The following is a 24,086-nucleotide window of genomic DNA, read 5'->3' on the forward strand; positions in this document are numbered from 1 at the left end:
TACTCAAAAATTCGGTAAGGCTTTTTATCCAAAATGGTCTTTGAAATTTGCATAACACATCACTTTGGTCCTTGAGATTGAAAATCAATAGAGATAGTTCCTGAGAATGTCCACCATCCATTATTTTGGTCATTCCGTTAAAAACTCCATTAAATGTCTCGGAGCTCTTAGCTAAAAGTTTGGACAATTTTTAAAGCTTCGTAACTCAATCGTTTCTTAACGGAATGACCAAAATAATGGATAATGGGCAATCTTATGGACCATTTCTATTGATTTTCAATCTTAATAACCAAAGTAATGTGTTATGCAAATCTCAAAGACCATTTTAACTAAAAAGCCATTCGTTAATATATGCATAAAAATCGATATTAATCTTCGTAACATCAGTGCGTAATAAGTGAGAAGTTATATTAAGTTCAAAAGACTATTGGCACCCCTCAACTTCCACTACTTAGTGGTGTTAGCCCAAAGTCTTACTTATCAATTATGAAAATCTCTGTTGTTCCTGACTATCCTTACACTAGGGAGTTTATATATGACAATCCTCGTAACTTCGTTAACATTGTGCCTCCACGTCCACTAAAAACCCTTAGATACCGTTTGATACGTGAGACGGGATGGAACAGAGTGGGACAAGGCGTTCCGTCCCACGTTTGGTGCGCCTAAAATGAGTGGAACAAGCTGTTCCAGGGGACGAGTTTTGGATGAATTTTCGTTCCACCTCATCCCCCTGGAACGACTCGTTCCACATCCGTGGAACACAAAATTATAACCTATCCGTCTCCTTCTTCTTCCTCTTTGTTTCCATCCGAGGGCATCTTTGCTCCCGCTCCGTTCCGTTTCGTCCTGTCCCGTCCCGGTTCATCCTGTCCCGTCCCGTCCCGTCCCGGTTGCATACCAAACGATACCTTAATATATTGTAATCAAACTAGGAACCTTAATATATTAGAATGCCAAATGAGATTTTTGAAGTGCTAGTAATAATTTCCATTACAAATAATTTATACCAATGTTCTATCTCGAGCCTGCCCAATTCTACGCCAGCCTATAGCCTTTTTACTTGTCCGATGGTAGTAAATTCGACCTTCGCTCACATTCCTACTCCAGCCTATAGCCAATTTCTAGCATTGCTAATTGTGTTAGCGTCATGGAAAAAATTGGTGATTTATTAAGGACTGATGCATTAAACCTTACAAAGCCGGTCAACATTTGCCGGGTATAGAAGGTTTTAACTTTGTGGGAGTACCATTGCCAAAGAACCAAGCAGAAAATGTATCCTTCGAAACATTTTGTCAAGATTTAGTAGCTTCATATTGGCATTACCATGTTGAGAATGAGTCCCACATTGATGAGAGAGAGATCTTGCATGGGCTTATAAGAGGTTGTATTACTTCATGTATTGCCAATTGGTTTTATGGTGGAACTCCAACTTTCTTCATGATATCAGAGTAGTTTGTCCCACGTGTGAAGCCTAACGGCTACATGTGCTCCATGTCATCCCGTTGTGTTGTCCACATATTAGGCTTGAAAATTCGTCACACGTGAGGGATCGTATTGAGAATGAGTCTCACATTCCCTTCTACACCAGCAAGCCACCCTTAGATATTCTACATGATGTTTGGTAGGTACGTGGGACAAAAAATTCTGCAAGAAGGATCAGATCAAGGAGAAGCAGGCATATGGACCTCGCAATCCCGAATTCAGCATCATCCTTTGCTTTTTTTAAGCGTAAATAATTCACCGGCTGAGTTCTAGTTCAAGTCGAATTTGGGACTTCGCTGGCTCTTTCTTTTACTCCTGCTATGTGTGCCTCTTTATTTCATACACAATAAACTTCACTTGTATTGTCAAGGGTATCTAAAGTCTCTTCACTTTCGACAGATTTTGTTAATTTTCTAATCGCTTCAAGCGAGGGGGGTAGGCAGTAGGCTGCTTTGGAGTTGGATTTTCTGCATTGATAAAGAACATCTACTTATTTCCCAATATGATACAATACATATTACAAAGAGAGAGAGAGTACATTCATATACACAGCAAAATATGGCTCAACTTTTTTCTGTTTTCCTTCTCATTCAATTGGATGTATGACTACCTTTCCAGTGGCCCGATTTGTTTCAAGGTAAGAGAAAGCCTCCACAAGCTTGGAGAAAGGAAAGGGCCCTTTGGGGTCTATCACTGGCTTCACCTTCCCACTCTCCAAGTACGGGTTTAATTTCTTCAGAACTGCACCGTTAGAAGTAACTACAAATCTGAAACCTGGAGGTGTTACTGCACCTGTTAAGGCAACCACACCGCCACCTTCTTTCACCACCTTCACTGCTTTATCACATTGACCTGCCATTATAAAATGGGGAATGAAGTTGCTTTCAGATCTAGGTTCAAAATGAACAACTATTGCTATTAGGTTGGTACACATTTTTTCCTATCAAACTTCAGAAACAATGGCTGAGCTGGATGATTTGTCAATGGACTTAAATCAATAACCAGAATTATAAGGACTATCGTAAAAGTAGCCATCGTTTTTAGATTGATATCAAGTTATATGGAAAAAAAAAAAACAGAAAAAAAGAATGACATTTTCATTTGAAAGAACCGAACATTGTAATTCTAGATTGTTGTCATCTTTTGTTGTGGCCATAATCATGATAACACACTCATCTACTGCAATTAAAAAGCCCTTGGTGTTATGGAAACTCTTACCAATAGCATCATAGACGACATCAAATTTTCTGGCAATTCTTCGAAATTCTCTTTAGTGTAGTCGATTGCTAAATCAGCACCCAAGCTCTTCAACAACTCCAGCTTTCCAGTGCTCGAAGTGGCTGCTATTCTTGAAGCTCCAAATACATGTTTTGCTAGCTGTTTCAAGTTTAAACCAACAGATGTGACTCACAAGGGAAAAAAATAAAAGTACGAAACATATGATTTTGTCAAGCAATGCTTTCACTTTAATCATGGGCGGAAGAGAATGAATTGGTACCTGAATCACCAGGCTTCCAACTCCACCAGCACCATTTAGAACAAGCAAAGATTTACCGGCAGAAAACCCGGTCTTTTCAAGACCCTCGTAAGCTGTCTCGATTGCAAGAGGAAGGGAAGCAGCCTGAGCAAAATCCAGATTCTTAGGCTTAAGTGCCAATAACCTCTCTTCAACAGCAGTGTACTCTGCAAGAGAGCCAGATTGTTTAGGGCCTTCCAAAGCTTTCTCGTGTATGTCTCCATACACTTCGTCCCCCTCTTTAAAGTCCTTCACTTTACTGCCAACCTTCACCACCACGCCTGCGACATCATAGCCTGGAACGGTCTGCAGGGAAACAAAGTGAATTAGCCCTAGAGTTTATAGCATCATTCGAATGAAGCTAACACGAGCAGTATCATATAGAAAATTAAGGGAAAAGTAGTAACTTTTCTTCTTTATCCACTTCAATTTGACAAGTAAAAAAATAAACCATTATTCTAGTCACTCTTCCTCAGTATCAATCTTCCAATCTCAACAATCACAACAAACATTCTGAGAGCAACACAAATTCCAGATATCAAAACACACAACAACCACAATTCACAGCTTTATGGGATCGTCTAGTTCTTAGGATTGGATAGCCTAACTCGTTAAATTCGAGGTATATTGCAGGTAGAGGTGAATGATTTTTCGTTTTGTGAGAATTGAAAGTGCTAAGCTTCCTAAGTGTGTATTCCATCAACTTCCTTCAAGTCGGACAAAGTTTATTCATTTCTTCCTTCGACATACCTTGAATATCGTGACTTACCGAAATCCGATCACTCCTAAACACCAAACCAACCCTACATATGTTAAAAAAAAACTTCTTGTTCGTCAAAAACCGAAATTACCGGGAGCGGAGAGTCAGTGTTCTTGAATTTTCCCTGCCTCCTCTTGAAGTCAACCGGGTTGAGAGCCGCAGCGACAACCTTAACCAGAACCTGGTCCTCCAGCAACTCAGGAACCGCAACTTTGCTGTCGAATTTCAAAACATCAACACCCCCGTATTCCCCATATACCCACGCCTTCATCTCCGACGGCACAACCGCGACCTTTGACGCCTCTGCCGAAGCAGGGGCTGATTGGGAACTGGCAGACACTCTCAGAACGGGAAAACCAGCAAAAAGCTTGGATCTTTGGGTAGTCGAGCTTTTGGGTACCGCGATTCTGTTGTTATTTTCCCGGAATGTGAAGGAAAATTTGATAGAAAATTGATTTGGGGACGTGAGCTGGGAAGCAGTGGAACTGAGATGGGCGGTGGTGGTTAACATTGTTGTTTCCGACCTCAACCTTAAACTTCTTATCTCTTTCTCTGCTCCCCTTCATATGGCCATGTGTTTAACTTGCTTTAATGTCCGTGCTGGGTAGGACAGAGTACGGATAAGGTGTGGTCAGGAGCAGGATTTTCATATACAGTCCACCAATATCGTCGCGCCAAAAGTACGGAAGACGCGACTCGGAAACGCGACTTAAGGGAAAAAAGTAAACTACGTGGACGGCCAAGATATCTCGTGATGGGATTAGAGATCGACGGTCAGGAACTCAGTGCTGGTAAAACATAACCCTTTTCTACTTGGGAGTTTGTTGAGAGCCGGCTGAGAGTTGTGGCGTCCGCGGATTTCTATTTAGTCAGATCTTCGCTCTTTTCTCTCTCTCTCTCATTCGTAGGTTGTCTTTCTACTTTCTTGGAGGTAATTAACCCGATCCTTGTTTCTCTTACGTTAGACTCAGATGGATCGTTTGTTTTTTCGATTTTTTTGTATTTTTGTTTGAAAAGTGATGATTTTGTTAAGACTGTAGTGTGTTTCTGACCATTGTGGAGCAATTACCGTTCCGATCCGTCGTTTATCGTAGATATTCTCTCTGATCTGCTTTGTAAATCGAGAAATCTCGGAAATTTATGATTAATCTTTACTTTTTGTATTTTTTGATTGGTTGTTGAAAATCTAGAAGAAAATAGGATTTGATGAAGCTTCATCTTTTCGTAACAGTAGATAATGAAGATAAATTAGGGATCTTTATTCAAATTGTTTGAAGGAAAGCCCTTGTTGAAACCAGATAAGAAATTAATTGAATTGGAGTCATATGAATCTTGTTTGAGTCATATAATTTTCGAATTTAGATTATGTTTATTGAATGTGTTAGTTTTAGTGATTGAGCATTTCGTGGGTGTGGATTTTGGGTAGGTTGTGCTGCAATGGCTGAAGCAAAACCAGGATTGAGGAAACCAATATTCACCAAGGTTGGCCAGCTCCGCCCAAGTACTTCTGGGCACACTCTGACAGTAAAGGTTGTCAGTACTAAGATGGTGTTACAGAAGGGTCGTGCTGATGGTCCTCAAGGACGCCAAACGCGAATTGCTGAATGCCTGGTTGGTGATGAAACTGGTTTGATTATCTTCACTGCTAGAAACGATCAAGGTGTGTATTTCAAGTTTACTTATTATTCTTACCGGTGAACACAAAATCTATGCACAGCGGTTGCTGGATCAACATCCAGTGTCTCCTAATCAAAACCCGTGGTGTTTTTTTTTTTTTTTTTTTTTTTCCTGAAAATATCAGAAGTTTGATTTGAATCTAGTGGATGGTAGGCATGGATTTTCGGTTCCTGGTAACTAAGTTGGCCAGTGATTGCTTGCATCACTCCGATATCAGTTTTCAGTTGATGTTTGATGATGTGATTAGGAAGTAAGTGGTGTTACTTGATATCTTTTGACAATAGAGCTTTTGATCCTGGGTAACAATATTTTAGATACAGGATGGAGATACAAGTGGTTGCAAGCTGGATTAACTATAAATTGTGTTCCAAACCACATGCATATTTTTTTATTGAAATTGTTCTGGAGCAATATGTCTTCTTAGTCTTAAACATGGGGTAGACGGATATGCTAGTGATACCATCTACGAGCATATATTTTACATACATTTCAGTGTGTAGTTTTTGCTTTTGCTCTTAGCTTGTTTAGTCTTCATATTCTGAGGTTTTGGGTATTGAATTGCATTTTTCTTAAGATGCTAGAGTTCTGTACATTGAGAATTACATTGATCTTCTTATACATGTGTAGTAGGTGATGGCCGTAATTTCTGAGTGTGCTCATTAAGACGTAATGCTTACTACTGCATATTTCAATGTTCCTCCATGCATATTTTGTGTCCTACTGGGAGCAATGGTTTGGATCCATGGAATCCTAAACGATACCCTATGAAGTAGGGTTTGTTTCTTCAAATTATATTTTGAAATTTGAAGTACTTACTCGATCTATATGTTTGTCTTAAGAATAAAGAAACACCAAATTAAGATTTGAATGATCAACCTTCCTGTAACGTCTGAGCAGGGGTGAGCGTCCATTCAAAACCTATGCTTTTTGCTGATGTTTCAGTTGAACCAATCTTTCTGAGTCTATCCAAGACAATTGGTCTTGCAACATAGCGAATCTAATTCACTTTCTTTGGGTCTTTTTGGTTCTAGGTCTAGTAGTAATTCAAGAGTAAAAACTCCATTAAAAGATACACAGCTCACTTCAAGAAAGCTCCTGTAATGGAATCAAGGAGGGAAATCCAGACCTAAGATAAAGCAACAAATAAGCATGAAGGTGGCTGCCGGGGCATTAAAAGAAATGACATCCAGGAAACTGAGAAAAAAAATCTTTAAAATTAGGAATAGTAACGTATATTTCTCAAAAGCATGATCCGTGGTGAACAGTTTTGAACCCTTTATAAATTTTTGCACAGCGTACGTCTGAGAATTGATGTCTTAATATTGGGTGTATATTGTATCTCCACTCATTTTGATTTTGCCTCTGCATTATATATAGTACACATTACCTGTTATTAACTGATATGTCGTGATGATGTTGTGTAGTGGACTTGATGCAAGAAGGTTCTACCATAACCCTAAGGAATGCCAAGATTGACATGTGGAAAGGATCAATGAGACTTGCTGTGGACAAGTGGGGCCGTGTCGAAGTTGCTGAACCTGCCAGTTTTACGGTTAAGGAAGACAACAACCTCTCCCTTATTGAATATGAACTTGTCAATGTTGTTGAAGAGTAACTTGTCTGGTGGAGTTCGGTTCTCTACCTTGTCTTAACCGAAAAATAAACACAACCGGAAGAAAAAAGTTGTGCTTTTATGGGGCATCTGATCTCCAAAATGTTCCCGAAAGTTCACTTGTAGGAAGAAGAAATCTTGAAACTAGTACCACCCGAGTCTTTTCTCACGTTTGCAGCTAATTGTGATGGAGCTTTGGTTGTATTGCCATTTAGATGGTGATGGCTGTAAGTTTATGATCATGAGGGAACTGGCTTTCTCTGTTTTACAATCTATTTACATTTGGAAAGTACATATGGGATTAATATTATGCAATGTTTAATACTTTTTGTAACTTCGCGTGGTTTCGCTGCGTTATTTTTGCATTATTTCGTATGTTTTAATTCGTGTATGCTATGTGCCGAAAATTATTTTGGTATTTGTGAAAGTTCTTGAAAACATTGGTTTTAGTCCCTATGATCTGTAGAAGTTATAAAACATGATGGATCTCACCTGGAGGATTTCCGACAAGGAACGAAACATGGTAGAAAACATGCTCCTAAGATAGCGGGGGTTTTCGTTGTGACTTTTAATTGCGTTAAGAGTTGGAATAAAGTGACGGCGATGTTGATACGTGTTATGTAACGTAACCCATGCAGAAATTGAACTTGCACTTGCAGGTTGTCAACTTCTGATGTTAGTTGAAGTAGCATTTTAATATATTTTTTTGTTACATCGGAGCTAATTGATATTTGAGGCCATCTTATGACACGTTTTAATTATTTTGATTCTCGACTTCTCTTATATTATGCCACGTTTATTTAGCCAAGATATCAAAAATTCACATGACTCCTACACTACAATTCCATAATGTAGTATATGAAACATCAAGAATTAGATTATTACGGGTAGTTGATCCCTTATTCTGACTTCTCTGATTCATAACTTCTTCAATTTTAACCAAGTAAAAATGCTAATTTTATATATTGCATTATTCCCTATCTCGTCATGCTTATTGAATCACGTTTTTAGTAATGCTCAAAGTCCTTTTTTTTTTTTTTTTTTTTTTTTTTTTTTGGATGAGGCAGTTGAGGCCAGCCGTGAGTCACAGCACATCACATGATTGGCATTGAACTAAACTAATGTTATACCAACATTTAGGCAATCAGAAGCAGGTGGATCAAGCATTAAACATATCATTAACTAAACATAAACTTAGTTAAAGGTTCTTAATCCATCCATTGGATGACAAAATTATCAAATAGCTCCAAACAGAAGAAACCATGACAAAAGCTTATCCACCTTATTCTGCAGGCAGTTGGAGTTGTACCTGCCCTACAAATGCAACTAGAAGTCATTGGTCTTTAGTTGTTAGAGTGAAAACAGGATTTTGAGGATTACAAATAAGTGGGAATGAGTTGCCCGACACTTTAGGGGGATGTCCTACTCGGACTCCTACTCACAAATGGTTGTCTTTGCCTTAGTGGAACTTCGGCTACATTCCACATTCCAATTCCATCTAGTAATTGAGAGGACCACTCACATCACATGACACATAAATTAGGGTTATCATATGAAGATATGAGTGTGTGCATGGCATTACGATTGACAGACATCACACATGCAAATACACACACACACACACACACACACACATATATACGTGTGTGAATTTTGGGAGATTTGGGGTGAGTTTTGATCAATAACTGTTTGATATTTGATGATCTTAAGAGATTTGTCCGTTGTTGTCTAGTTTGTTTGATGTTCTCACTCTTATCTTCTTGTTACGTGCAAGAGGAGGACATTGTCATTTATAGTTTACAATTCTGATTCATAACCTAACAATATCATATATTAGATATATATCTTACACGAATAATAAGCGTCTTTTTAGGATGTGCTAATTTCTTGTTTAATTAAAGGATTGAACATGTACTTGTGACCTCAGCAATTGGAATAATGTGACCATTTTGTCCACATTGGTCGCGTCCACGTCTAGTGCTTAGGATTGGATTAGGTAGCTCTATCTTATTAGATATATTCAATGTATGTTAAAAGAAGAAATGTAAGGTGAATTAATTATAAATCCAACTTATCTATTTTGATCCTACCATTTTGTTGGATTTGCAGTTGGTGATAGTGTCGGTTAGTTTCTGAATGATTGAGCTTACTAGCTGCTTTGGGATCGATCTTCTATTAATCCTTTCGATGTTGCACTTGCACTTCTGAGTGCTTTTGGGTCGAATATAAAGCCATTGCCTTACTGGGGGTCTGCTAATTGATTATTGTGTGGCACACAGAGAGAGAGAGAGAGAGTCTGTAGACTGGTAGTGCGGCCACGTTTAATATATCATTCTTCTCTCCTCTTTAGACCAAAATTATAGGTGGCCATTTTAAAATCTCTCAACGGATCATTTGGCACATTGAATCCACACAGATTTCTTCAATCCACCGTTCTTACTGAAGAAAAAATAAAAAAGGCCCACTCACGACGCCGTCTGGTCTTTAGTAAACCCTAAAGTAGTAAAGTCCATTAAATATCCTTAGCAAACCGAAGATCTTGCTTTTTCATAACCACAATATATTCAGATCCCATTTTGCATTTTTCATTTTAATGGTTCATATATCCTCAAAAATCAAACACTTGTTGGAACGCACAAAAAATAAAAGCTACCATGTCTGTATATATTGCATTAAAGTATCAAAGTTAGGTTTTATGGGTTTTTTTAGCACTTTGATGTGAGTTTTCTCCTACCCTCGTTCTCGTTGTGCTTGTATGCATTCCATTTAAAAGAGTTGTCAATTTGCTTTCTTTATGAGCAGAAAAAGTTGGCTCCGTTCATGAGATCACTGCATTTGGGGAATCAGATCATGGAGAGAGAGAGAGAGAGAGAGAGAGAGAGGGTCCATGCATGCAAAATCAATCAATTTCAAGCCCTCAATTTGATCCATATGTTCACGATTCCAACTGTTGCTAGCTAGTTATTGAAATTTGTAAACTGTCTTCTGCGATGGGTAGTTGGGGGGCATGAGCATGCATATTGTTTTGATTGAGAAAATTTTAGTAACGCAACATGATCATGTTGATCACTTTCATATGAAAATATATCTTTTCTGTATATGTGAACTATATCTCACTTTAATAACAATCTGACTACGTATGTAATGAATTTTTTACATCACACATTCGCCACCTAGTGTGTAACATAATGTATAAGGTGACGTCTCGAATGTTCCACTCCTCTTGTATATTTTGTGGCTACCATTTGTCACGTTCTCCTAGCCCAAATGGTCTCTAGCATTAGACCAGTACATAACGTTCTACTTTTTGTAAGAGTGCCTAACCAACCAAGTTATCATACTCCCTACTGTAATTTTATGATGCCATTATGAAGTCATCAGGATTCTGAAATTTGTTTTGATCAGTCCATTACATAGTGGCTGAACTAAAGCTTGGCTTTGGATAGCTGACCCTCGCTTAATAAATGGACATGAGCTTTTTTTTCAGTCAAACCATACAGCATAATGTTCGGTCGAAAGAACAAATAAAAAATTATAAAGAAAACTTAAGTGATTTGTCTTTTACAGTAGCTTTAGTTTTTTATTTTCAGAAAAAGAGAAGAGCAACTTACAGAGACACTCTCCTTAAAAACAGTATCATTATATGTGGGCGCAGCGCAGAAGCAGTTGGGTAGAATATCTTACTCAAGATGACTGCCACTTTGACTTCAAATTCCCGATAACCATGAGTTGTTTTCTCTGCTGAAAATGTCTGTCCATGTGAGAGCACATGATGATCGATCGGGTCAAGAGTTTGAATTCGAGATCCAAATTTCTAACCATGATGCTGCTCTCCTTAATCCCTACTTAACAATGGATTAATATGAAAGTTTATGATTAATTTTTTCGTAATGAAAGATAAAAATAATCGTCAAGAATAAATTAATCTTCTCTGGAACTATATAAAATTGTCAGCCACAGTGTGAAATTAGAAATATTTTTCTAATTTGATCTACAGCTTTATTTTATAAGATTATCACTCAACTGCAGGAGCATAGGTCAACCACTTCAAATAAAAAATGATCGCTTTCACTTGGATGTCTGTCTGATCCATGAGTATGGCATGTGGATAATGATTGACGGTAGGTCTGAAGAACTAGGGTTTTTTTTTTCTTTCCTTCTTTTGTTTTTGCTTAAAAATGTATGCACGCACACACACACACATATATATATGCGCGAACGGTTCTTCTGGGATTTAACAGAACATGAGTCTGCTTCAAGCCCTAGTTTACATTAAAAAAGTCGTATTCAGTATACGATTTTCCTGAAATATGGGGCAATGTGAACGCAAGAATATTAAGGCTTATTCCTCTTTATCTCATTTTCATATTTTCATACCGATGCAAGAATATTATATTGCGTTCATATTTTCATCTCGTGTTGAGAAAGATAAATAAATGAGATCATGTATATCTAAAGCTCTACCCATACAGCAATTCGAGATATTGATTTATGACGTGGGACATATCATACACCAATTTTTTCAAAGGAAAAAAGATGCAGAAACAAAGGATCGATGTAATGCGGGAAGCAATGGATATTAATTCCACGTTTCTCACATCAAACACCGACAGAGACTTTGATCAAATACATAAATAATAGAAATGAAAATTTCCGCTAGGATCTGGCCATAAATAATTCGAAACCAAATGAAGTTATATATGTATGAAATGTCATCTGGTGCAGAAGAAGTATATACAGTAAAAGTCACACCAGAAAACCAAAGTTGTAACATGGATTAAAGTTCTATTTCCCGATGGACTGAAATCAGATATTCGAAACCCTATTCAGCGTAGGCACCAAAAAGTCGACTTGCACATGCATTTACCGGCAATTGATTAACTTCTACCTCTAATCTACACAAGAGGGTTAGAATCAGTCTTCTCATGGATGCATGAGTGGATTATGTCCGTTCTTGTTTCACTAATTCACCGAAAAGTAAAAATTTCTTTAACCAAAAGAAAAGGGTAAATTAAAAAAATCCTAAAAACAAGAATAGTGCTTCAAGCATGCATACACTAGAAAATGTAAAAACAAATTCAAAGGAGACTAAACTACGAGGAAATACAAAAAAAAATGATAATCAATAAGAAATTCATGTCAAATGTGTGTTATTCTAATTACAATGACAAGACTTAACTTGTTTTCTATCATTATCTTTCATTTGAGATATTTAAACTCGTAATTTCATCTAATAAAATAAAAGAGAATCAAAACAATAAGGTTTTAATAGATAGTGGATGTCGAATACCAAGCATAGAATATGCAAGCATTGCATGATCACGACGATATTTCTATTAGTAACGGTAATTCGTAAGATTTGAACTTAAACCTAATTCAAAAAATAGAGCATGAATGGATTGCATTTGCATGTCCATCATGCAACCTATACCATCTTAAAAGCCAAACATACCATGTTCGTAGAATCGAATAGTACCACAAATGTCAATACTATACATACACATCCATCAATCATTCAAAAAATTTACCTTTCTTCCTACTACTCGAATAGTGGAGTCAATCCACTACTTCCCATGTATTATTTTTCTGTAGTGCTCTCATCTCTTCATCCATTGCTTCAGCCCATTCCTGAATCTTCAAAACATCCTCTACTCAAGTTGGTACTTGGATTGACTCCACATTATTCACCGAAGCTTGACGTTCGGGTGAAAGATTTTTACATGACACATAATTGGCTATTGGATACTTCACTTTTTCTTCTGGAGAAAACCTATCAGGAGGTACACCACGATTTTGTCTTGGTGGCAACTTATATGTACTTATAACATCATTAGTTACATAAGCATCAGTAGTAATTACCTCAAGGATATTCAGAGAAGACGTATTAGACGACGACACTATTGAGCTAGAGAGATAGGGGAAGCATCTTCGGCACAAGTCTCGGGGTTGCTAGCTTCGGCAGCAACCTGTGGTGAAGTTACCTCAGGTTCTGCAATAGCTGGCTGAATAGCACAAGGACTCTCGACACATTCCTCTTCGGCAGTCAATAGCTGAGCACCTACAACAGTCTCGGCAATAAAAGACCGAGGTTCTGCAACATTAGGCACGACATTGTCATTGTCACGGTGCACTCCCCCTGAAGTAATTACATCTTGTACATCCAACCACCCAACATCACCATCAAGATATCAAATACTAGTATTCTCCCCCTTTGTGATCGGAAGGTGATGATACCGGAGTATAAAAAAATTCTGATTTAGAAAAAGTCACATCCATGGTTAGATACATGTGTAGACTTTCAAGGTGGTAGCATTTATAACCTTTTTGTTGGGATGCAAATCCAACGAAGACACATCAAATAGCACATGGATCCAATTTACTACGATAAATCTTGTGAATATGAACATACGCTACACATCCAAACACACGTGGAGTTAGGATATTGGTAGATACTACGGGAACATGTTCTGTCAATACTTGAAGAGGTGTATGGAAGTCCATAACCCGAGATGGCATACAATTAATCACATACACAACAAAAGTAACGACTTCAGGCCAAAAACGTTTAGGCACGAACGCACCAACAAGCAAGGCACGAGCAGTTTCCAAGATATGATGATTCTTTCTCTCAGCAACCACATTTTGTTGCAGAGTATGCGGATAGGTAGTTTGATGAATAATTCCTCGATCTTGTAGAAACCGGGATAACTCAAAATTTATGTACTCTCCACCATTGTCAGAACGCAAAACTTTAATATCAGAGGAATATTGAGTTTTAATCATTTGTTGAAACAGAAGAAACACATCACAAACCTCACTTTTATTTTTCAACACATACAACCAAGTCATACGAGTGCAATCATCCACGAAAGTAACAAACCACCTAATTCTTGAAGTAGTACAAACAGGGGAATGCCCCTACACATCAGAGTGTACTAGCGCAAATGAAGAAGATCTTTTATTCATACTTGGAGGGAATGAAGCACGATGACTTTTGGCTAAAATACATACTTCACATTTCAATTCTGAGTCCTTAATACCACTGAACGAATCGAGTAATATATGTTTCAAATAACCAAATGATTAATGCCCCAAACGACGATGCAATAACAATACCTTTTGTAGATTACTATTACGTGGCATATGAACCAAATTAGCTCTTCCAGGAACCACGTCATCCACATAATATAGCCCTTCTCTCTTAGTGCAACACCCAATGATCTCATTTGTCTGAATATACTAAAGCAAGCAAAATGAAGGATATATTAATACAACACAAGCCAATTGTTCAATGACTTGAGGTACAGACAATAAGTTATGGGACAATGACGAAACCAATAAACTATTATGTAAGGGAAGAGAGGTTGTAAGAGACATTGTTCCCGCTCCAACAACAGCAGCAGTAGTACCATTGGCAGTTGTCATACATTTTCTATGAGGATCTTTCATGGACTGAAAACAAAGTTCTATCATACGTCATATAATTCGTTGCACTGGAATCTAAAATCGAACATGTATTGGTCATTGTAATCACACAATCAATAATAATACACGGCAATTATGGTACCAAACAAATTACGGAACCACACGCTGCAAGAAACACAGAGAGCAGCACTTGAAAACCAAATTACACTTCCAATCCCTTATTTTCCCTTTGTTATGATCAACAGCACACGTCATAAACAGAAGGGGACAACCATTTTTTCCACGCAACAATTTAGGAAGCAGCAAGAAAAACACACTTGCAATTGTGCACGACATAAGACGTTCCACACTGATTGCACAACACAAAACAACAAACATAATTGCTGCATTACAGACACACGACAAGTGTAGGAAAAATGTCACATCCCAGACCGGCTCCGCCGTAGCATGATATTATCTGCTTTGGGCCCCAACTACGCTCTCACGGTTTTGTTTCTGGGAACTCAAACGAGAACTTCCCAATGGACCACACATCCTGGGAATGCTCTTACCCGAACTCCCTTAACTTCGAAGTTCCGATGGAATCCAAAGCCAATGAGTTCTCAAAAAGCCTCGTGCTGTAGGAAGTGGAGCATATACATAGAAGGCAGATCACCCTCTTCGTTGGTCGATGTGGGATGTTACAATTCACCCCCCCTTAGGGGCCCGACGTCTTTGTCGGCACACTCGCACCACACGACAGAGTGGCTCTGATACCATTCTTCTGTTACATCTCAGACCGGCTCCGCCATAGCACGATATTGTCCACTTTGGGCCCTAATCACTCCCTCACAGTTTTGTTGCTAGGAATTCACATGAGAACTTCCCAGTGGATCACCCATCCTAGGAATGCTCTCACCCGATCTCGCTTAACTTCGGAGTTCCGATGGAATTCAAAATCAATGAGTTCTCAAAAGGCCTCGTGCTATAAGAAAGGGAGCATGTACATATAAGGCACATCACTCCCTCTCCGTTGGTCGATGTGTGATGTTACAAAAAAACATACCTGCACTGCAAGAGCAGGAAATACAACCCTTGCAAATTTCTCTTTATTCGCAGCAGAATACGTTAGGGTTAGGATACACCAAGCTCCGATGCCAAATAAAATTTCACGGCTTAATTTTCATGTATTGCATAATTTGGTATATAAGTACATACAATCCTTGTTCTCCAAGGAAAACCAAAAAGGACACTAAGAGATATCCTTCCTAATAAAGGATTCTAATATTTACACAATATTTACATTTCTATTTTCTAAAGACTCACGGCAATAACAACTTAGTATTACGATATAATGGTATTCCTCTTCACTTATAAGTAAGAGGTCTTAGGTTCGATTCTCGTCAAAAGCGAGTTTGAACCACATTATGTTAACTCATTGTGAGTATAAGCCAACCCCCTCCCCTTTAATGTAGATATTTATTTCAAAAAAAAAAAAAAAAAAAAAAAACTCACTGCAATAATTAAGACTCCACAGTTCTTGCTCTATTAGAATTTTAAAATCACTTGAATATCGAGTAACTGGGATCAAACGACGTGATCAACAATCCATTGATATTGACAATGAGTTTTACAGATTCTTCCTTGCCTTTGTCTTCCCTGCTTTTATATGGAAGTTGACCAAAGCACTCTAGCAGCCTAGCTCCATTCTGCACATCTTTTATAGAAGTTAGCAATATTCTCTACTCTTCTTTATATTTATATGTTTTTTTCTCTTCAGTATTATATATGTGCCTAGGTAACACCAAAACTTATTGACATAGGAAAATGAAAGCACATGATTTTCCACGTCGAAATTATAACGCGATGTAATTGTTGAATTATAAAGTCCCACATTACTGATGTAGTTTTGTCACGCATGTTCGATCTCTACCAATTAAAAATATTAATGGGGCCATTCTCATCCACTCTCATTTGTCAAAAACCCTAGCACCAGGTCCAGTTCAGAGAAAAGTCTTCATTGTTCACACATAAATCATATCTATCAGTTGGAAAGCCTGTGTCCGTTCACATGTGTATACAGTGTATTGTTTTGAGCATGAAATACGAATAATTCAATAACTTATGAAGCATGCTGAAAATGAAAGATAATTAAATATCAAGTGACACAATCATGTACATTCTTGATAACGCACGTCGAATATTGTTGAGCCTTTGCAAAACGATGTAGATTTAAACTTCATCGGTGGTTAATTTAACATTTAATCTAACAAAATTTATCGTTGTCACTTAGTACTGTAGTCTAGTGATATTCCTATACACTTGTAAGTGAGACGTCTTAGGTTCGATTCTTTCCAAAGACGAATTTGAACCATATTATTGTTAATTCATTGTGAAACTTAGTCCAATCTCACTCCTTAGTGTAGATAACTTGTTCAGAAAAAAAAAATCTATCGTTTGATAAAAAAAAAAAAATTACAAACTAATGATTGAGACACTGATTAACAAGCGATTATGATACTTATGGGTTGGTTTTCAGCGTGGAATTACACTTCCATGTTTGTCTTTTCTCGTCAAAAACAATAAATATGACATGCATCGTATTTACATTGTTGAATTATCCCTCATTATTAAATTTCGACGTTAAATATATAAGTTTATTAAGTTAAAATAAAAACGAAATAATTATTAAGTAACTCCTGTTCAATTTCCATAAGACTCGTGGTAGGTTAAACGTCTTTATAGCTGAGACTAATCAACAAATTAGTGCAAAACATCCCCGATCACATTCGATCCAAACATGTTTTCAGGCGCTAATAACAAGTTAGACAATTCTCGTTTTGTAATTCCGGAAACACCCCTAGGACTCTTGCTGAAACTACAAAACGTGCCATCCTCACGAGCTTTGGCACTGTCCATGATGTAATGCGGCTCGTGTTAAATCAATTCTAATAATGCATGCATTCCCGTTGGAAAAAGATGGATCACGAAAAGATTCCGGATTACAGAACAAAAACTTAAGCGGCTAAACGCGTCAAAAATTTGTTTTCATAGCGACCCCACAACACCAATCTTGTCCTGCCACGTGCGATTTATACGGTTCTAAGCGCTGCCACACCATCAGGGCACTCACTCTTTGCGCTTTTTTCTACTAAAAAAGTCAGAGCTCAGTCTGCAGCTCTGGACTCGTGGACAAATGACGTGGTCTTTCTTGATGTCGGTTTGTCCGTTTAATTAAAGAGCAATGTTATTCATATCATATTTTTATATTATATTTTTATATTACTTTAGGTGGCATCTGATGTGGACAGTCACATCATTTGAAAAATTTGCAAAACCCAAGGAAACTGAAGGAGAAAGACTTCTCGTATACCACAATCATCATTTAATTAACTAGTTTTTCTTAATTATTAGTTTGTTAAATAATGAACTAAATTTAAAAATCTAATTAATTCAAATGATGTGACTGTCCACATCAAATACCCCATAACGTGATATGAAAATGTGGTACAAAATATGATATAAATAGCATTACTCTTAATTAAATAGATTTACATAGTATGAGTATACTGCTTAAAGAAGTTTCGAGAGAGAGATTGGTTATTATCACTATATAGCTATAGCATACGTTGTTAGAGTAAATTGTAGAAATATGGAAATATTCAACATACGTACAATCTTAAGTCGGAAGAACTTATGTCTAGCACTTAATTGTCAACTGCTATTAATATGAATTTACATGAAATTTACAGATTGTACAACAACGAAGACGCTGACAGCGGAATTCAAACCTTAATAGGACGACACGCAACACGAAAACCCTGTTTTTTTTTAATTATTATATTACAAACAATATTGTTACACTGAACTATATACTATAAGAGGAGAAAAAGATTAAATTACAAATTATATTTTTAGTTTTTTGAAGTGGGGTCAAATTACCTGTCGAAACTCTTGTATCTTTCAATTTTAGACAAAAGCTTTTATGATTTATTTTGAATAAACATTTTAATATTGTTGACGTGTACATGTTATGCAAGGACAAAATTCTAGAATGTTTATTGACTGCCCTTTGATCAAAAAACAAATTAAAGTGGATTGTTATTTATTACAGCTAGATTTTCTCCTTATGGGAAATTTAAGTTACCCTAGTAAATTGTAATCTTTTTCTTTCGTAAATTTCACGGTCAATTTAAGAGGAGAATATAAAGTTTTGAAGACTTCAACTCCAAGTCATGCAATAAGATTTTCTATTAAATATCTGACATTCTTCCTCAGCATTACACGATAAATTTTTATTGTACAGAAAATACGATTTGGTATACTTAGTGATCCAGGCCATGTTTTCGGTATGTTGAAAAATCGCTTGTAGAGTTAATTAATTTGCTCCTTAGGATTTTTAGGTACTGGATTTTACATTTTTGTATATGGAAAATCACTTGTTTTTTTCTTTTCTATATATTGTAGGAAGAGAAATGCTAAGTAGACTTTTCATGAATTCTCTGACACCTCATGCTTCTGTCACAATATTTTATGATGTTAGCACGAGAATTGACGTCAGATTGTGAGATGAGAGAGTCTACAGATAGTCTCAATTAGAGAAAGTTCCCTTAGCAAACCTTTTAATAAAATCAACGCGTAAATTAATGATTTTGATTCACTTAGATATTATTCACCAACTTGTAAGATGTGGGGATATTAATGTTCACTTCTTTTTATTGTTCTAACTAAGTACGCATAGTGTCACAACAAGGCCACACCGTTCTAATTAATCATCAAACTATCAAAAAATACTTTGAAACCCGAAACCTCCATCAATTGAGTGGAGACGTATACTATTTTACCAAATGCTAGATGTCAAGCTTTTATCACAAATCTTAATGTCAAGAAATATAACATACTTTAAATTCAAATCTAACAAATAACAAGTTGAAAATTAGAGTACATGATGGACAAACAGAATATAAAACTTTATTAACTAAAACGAAACAAAAGACTACAATTGCCGAGACGGCTACATAAGCCGTAAAGATTATTGTTTATAATAAACGTTACTAAATCCTAATAAATAAGAAAACGAAAACCTAATTCTAATGCGCTAAGCCCAAATCTAAACACTAAATTAAATAAATAACTATTTTCAAACATAACAGCGACGTTGGATATTCATGTATGTTAAAGAAAAATGGATTCCTTTTCACATCTCATGGATTTGAAGCCATAAACAATATATCTTCTTCCTTAATTCATTCATCATGCAAAACTCATCGTGCCATATTTCGTGTGGTGTGTTAATTTCTAGAGGTTTCTCCATTTTAATCTTTGATCAAGATTGAAATTTAATTAAAACCTTATGTTAGATTATATATTCATTATAGTTCTTTGACTAAATTTCCATGTCAACATAAATATTAAAATTCATATTTTCTTGTTTTTAAATATTTAATGCGTTTTTTGTTCCTATAATGCCCCTATTAAATATTTCATTTTAATTTGCTCCCTATTTTTTGGCATTGATTATTGTCTGACTTTCTAAAACAATAAACATAATTCAAAAAAATATTAGTGATACGTTACAAGAATTAACAAATACCTAATTCAAATTATTAATTATCACCATTCAAAGCATAGAGGAAATAAAAATAGTCAAATCATATATTATATATAATCGAATGCACTTAAACCATGTCCTAATGTGCTTAAATCATAGAACCTAGTCGAATGCACATAAATCATAGTACCAAGTCAAATGCACATAAATCATAGTACCAAGTCAAATGCACCTAGCTAAACCATGGTACTTATATGAATGCACCTAAACCATGGTACCTCTATGAATGCACCTAAATCATAGTACCTATATGAATGCACCTAAATCATTTAGGTACTGTCAATTAGGTCATATCCATTCGGTACGGTCTGTTAGGTATATATAGTGTATGTCTGATTAATTAAGTACGATCAATTAGGTTGTGATTTCACATTCTATTTTCTCTATTTGTTTTTTCTTTTTCTTTTTTGCTTTAATTTATCTCTGGATTCACCGTCAATTCGGCATCTAAAAGTCCCTTTTTCTTCTTTTTTTCGAATTCAACGAGATTATTGGTTTCTAAGTTTTCTAGCTTTTTTTGTTTGATCATGGTTTCTGAGTTTTCTGTGTTCTTTGATTGGAATAACACATGGAGGTTTATGGTAATGTTATTGTTATAACAAACATGTTAATTATGGATCTAGTTAATTAAGCATTCTTGAACAATTAATTATATATTTGTTTCTCTAATTTGTTTTAAGAGAGTAATAAGGGTAAATAGGGAAACTAAAAATGCAATAAATTTATTAAAAAATGATTAAATGTGACATGGAATACTATAATCTAATATAGAGGACTATTTTTAGTTTTTAATCTTACATACGGTATTATTGAAAAAACAATCTTATTTAGGAATTGAAATGAAGTTTTCTATTTTTCTATTAAGTTGTATAGCCCTAAAATTTTGCAGGTAGGCCATGGTAGCAGCCAAGCACAAAGCAAAAGCCCAAACCCTCACACTCTCTCTCTCTCACTCACTCATCCGCTCCTCTTTCTTCCACACCAATATAAATACCTGCTTAAAACCAAACAAATCCACCAACATAACATTCTCAACCCTCCTCTCTCTCTCTCACTTAGATCCCCCAAAAAAATAAAAACAAAAATAAAAAATAAAGAAAAATGCAGCAGCACACACAACTCAGCCTTGTGACTCCTCTCTCTCTGTTCTTTATCTTCTTCTCATCTCTCAATGTAAGCCATCTATATTTCTCTACCCAGATAACTTTAATCCTTTTATTTATTTATTTATGAATTAATTCATACTATTTGATTAATGTTCGTACTGTCATTGTTTCTGGGCGCTTTAATTTTACTTGTTCTGACCGATTTGCCATTGTTATGACACAATGCAGCCTATGCAGGTTGCTCTCGCCGCCAATGGTGGCAGCTCCGGCGCGGCCGAAAACCCATTTTCGCCAAAGGCGTATCTGGTTCGTTACTGGAGTAAGGAGGTCCGAAACGACGCAGAGAAGCCGTCGTTTTTGCTCTCCAAGGCTTCCCCATTGAACGCGGTGGACTCGGCGGCTTTCGTTAAGTTAGCGGCTCAGAACAGCCTCTCGACTCGGCTGCCTGAGTTCTGCTCCGCAGCCAATCTCCTCTGCTTCCCCGATTTGGCACCGAGCCTCGAAAAGCACGACAAGAACGCGAATTTCGCGGTCTACACAAACAAAAACTTCACCAATTACGGCACGGATCGGCTCGCTGGAGTCGACTCGTTCAAAAACTACTCGATCGGCGAGAACCTCCCAGTCGACTCTTTCCGGCGGTACAGCCGCGACTCAGTCAACCACAAGGACCAGTTCGCCAGCTACGCCAACGACGGGAACGTGGTGGACCAGAGCTTCAACAGCTATGCCGGTGGATCCACCGGCGGCGCCGGCGACTTCAAGAAGTACGCCGACTCGGTAAACGTTCCCCACCTCGGATTCAACTCGTACTCGGACGATTCAAACGGGCGGTCCCACGGGTTCACGGGCTACAGTGAGAATGCCAACGCTGGCGACCAATCGTTCTCTAGCTACTCCAAAAATGCCAATGGGGCCACGAACGAGTTCACGGGCTACGGTACTAACGCCAATGTCGTCGGGTCCGGGTTCACAGGTTACGGCCAATCCGGTAACGGAGCAAACGACAAGTTCAATAATTACGGAAACGAGCCAGAACAATCCGACTAACAATTTCCGGAGCTACGGCGACGGAGGCAATGCCGGAGTCGAGACATTCACCAGCTACAGAGACAGAGCCAATGTCGGCGACGATTCGTTTCAATCGTACGCCAAGAACTCCAACGGCCAGAAGATGGATTTCACGAATTACGGCAAGTCGTTCAATGTTGGGTCCGATAAATTCACCGGGTACGGGCAGGGCGCGAAGGGGCAGGAAATCGGGTTCAAGATCTACGGCGCGAACACGACTTTCAAAGACTACGCCAAGAAGGAGACCGTAAGTTTCAAAAGCTACACCAAGGCCGGCGCCAGCTCTGAAAAGGTGGCTGCGACAATGGCGGCGGCTAGTGGCAGTTTGGTAAAAAAATGGGTGGAGCCGGGCAAATTCTTCCGGGAGTCGATGCTCAAGAAGGGGGTCGTGATGCCAATGCCCGATATTCAAGATAAAATGCCCAAAAGGTCGTTTTTGCCCCGGACAATTCTCTCCAAACTACCATTTGCCACTTCCAAAATCGCGGCCCTCAAGCAAATCTTCCACGCGGCGGATAACTCCACGATGGAGAAGATCATCGTCGACGCCCTCCAGGAGTGCGAGCGGGCCCCCAGCGCCGGCGAGACCAAGCGCTGCGTTGGGTCCGCCGAGGACATGATCGACTTCGCCACCACCGTCCTCGGCCGAAACGTCGTTGTTCGGAGCACCGAGAACGTCAATGGGGCGAAGCACGACGTGATGATCGGATCGGTGAAGGGAATCAACGGCGGGAAAGTCACGCAGTCCGTGTCGTGCCACCAGAGCCTGTTCCCGTACCTACTCTACTACTGCCACTCTGTTCCTAAAGTTCGGGTTTACGAAGCGGATCTTTTGGACCCGGTTTCGAAGGCCAAGATCAACCACGGTGTTGCCATCTGTCACTTGGACACGTCTGCTTGGAGTCCGACTCATGGGTCGTTTATGGCTTTGGGCTCGGGTCCGGGTCAGATCGAGGTCTGCCACTGGATCTTCCAAAATGATATGACCTGGACTATTGCCGACTGACAGTGATGATGACGTGGAAGGTTAGCCCGTTTGGTTAATTTGGGTTCGAACCTGTGGCTAAGAAAGGTTAGCCCCATCGCTCGAACTCGAGTTAGTTTTTCATTTTTAATTAACTATATTAAGTATGTAATATTTTTTTTCCTTTTTGGTTTTTTTACATTCGGAATATGTCTTAATTATGATATATGATCCTTGGTAAATTGTATGTGTTGCTTCCCCAATAATTGGAAGCCCAAATCAATGGAGCAATGAATTTCAGCTATATATACTATCAAACATCAATAATTGTTTATTTATTAATTTATTACATTATTGTGTATAACTTTGTATTAATTGTTTTAATTTGGTTGGTTGGTGCTTTGTGACTTTGTCCATTTTCATTTGAATATTAATAAATTCCGCTCGAAAAAACCAAAACAAAATAGCATCCAAACCAATATAAAACGTTGGGAGAATTGCAAATGAATTTTTTTTAAGCTTTTCAGCTAAATGGTCTCTGAAACTGTCACAACTCCTTACTTTGGTCGTTGAAATTTAAAATCGATAGAACTAGTTTTTCAGTTTGTCCACCGTTAATCATTTTGGCCACTTCGTTAAAAAATTTCATTAAATAAGAAAAAAATCACAAAAATATCATCAATTTTTGTCAAATTATTTTAACCCGTTGTTTATTAAATTGAGGCTACTTTTTTCATTTGGTCCTTGTTTACAAATAATTTTCACGAAATGATTAAAATGATTAATGGTGGACAAAGTCAGTGACTACTTTTATTAATTTCAAATCTCGAATGACAAAAGTGATGAATTATGATAATCTCAAAATCCATTTTGGCTTCAATGT

At 37.6% G+C, this 24,086-nt stretch overlaps 2 protein-coding genes and 1 pseudogene across 2 annotated transcripts; 2 read left to right on the forward strand and 1 right to left on the reverse strand.

The window, feature by feature from the left end:
• Window positions 1-1,954: 1,954 nt before the first annotated feature.
• Window positions 1,955-4,347, reverse strand: LOC125477591 (annotated as a pseudogene).
• Window positions 4,348-4,532: 185 nt separating this feature from the next.
• LOC103953528 (uncharacterized protein At4g28440) lies at window positions 4,533-7,381 on the forward strand. Its single transcript, XM_009365281.3, has 3 exons — window positions 4,533-4,689; window positions 5,185-5,418; window positions 6,860-7,381. Exons 2-3 carry the CDS (start codon window positions 5,196-5,198, stop codon window positions 7,048-7,050), a joined length of 414 nt encoding a protein of 137 aa, XP_009363556.2. The 5' UTR covers window positions 4,533-4,689; window positions 5,185-5,195; the 3' UTR covers window positions 7,051-7,381.
• A 13,689-nt stretch (window positions 7,382-21,070) lies between these two features.
• On the forward strand, window positions 21,071-23,507 carry LOC125467929 (polygalacturonase 1 beta-like protein 3). The gene is given in 3 exon segments (XM_048585208.1): window positions 21,071-21,235; window positions 21,397-22,200; window positions 22,202-23,507. Coding segments are annotated over 3 exon segments (1,920 nt in total). The 5' UTR covers window positions 21,071-21,163; the 3' UTR covers window positions 23,246-23,507.
• Window positions 23,508-24,086: the final 579 nt, after the last annotated feature.

This window comes from the organism of the source record quoted next, unplaced genomic scaffold, assembly GCF_019419815.1.
Source record: "Pyrus x bretschneideri cultivar Hongxiangsu unplaced genomic scaffold, Pyrus_bretschneideri_v1 Contig22, whole genome shotgun sequence".
Classification (NCBI taxonomy): Eukaryota; Viridiplantae; Streptophyta; class Magnoliopsida; order Rosales; family Rosaceae; genus Pyrus; species Pyrus x bretschneideri.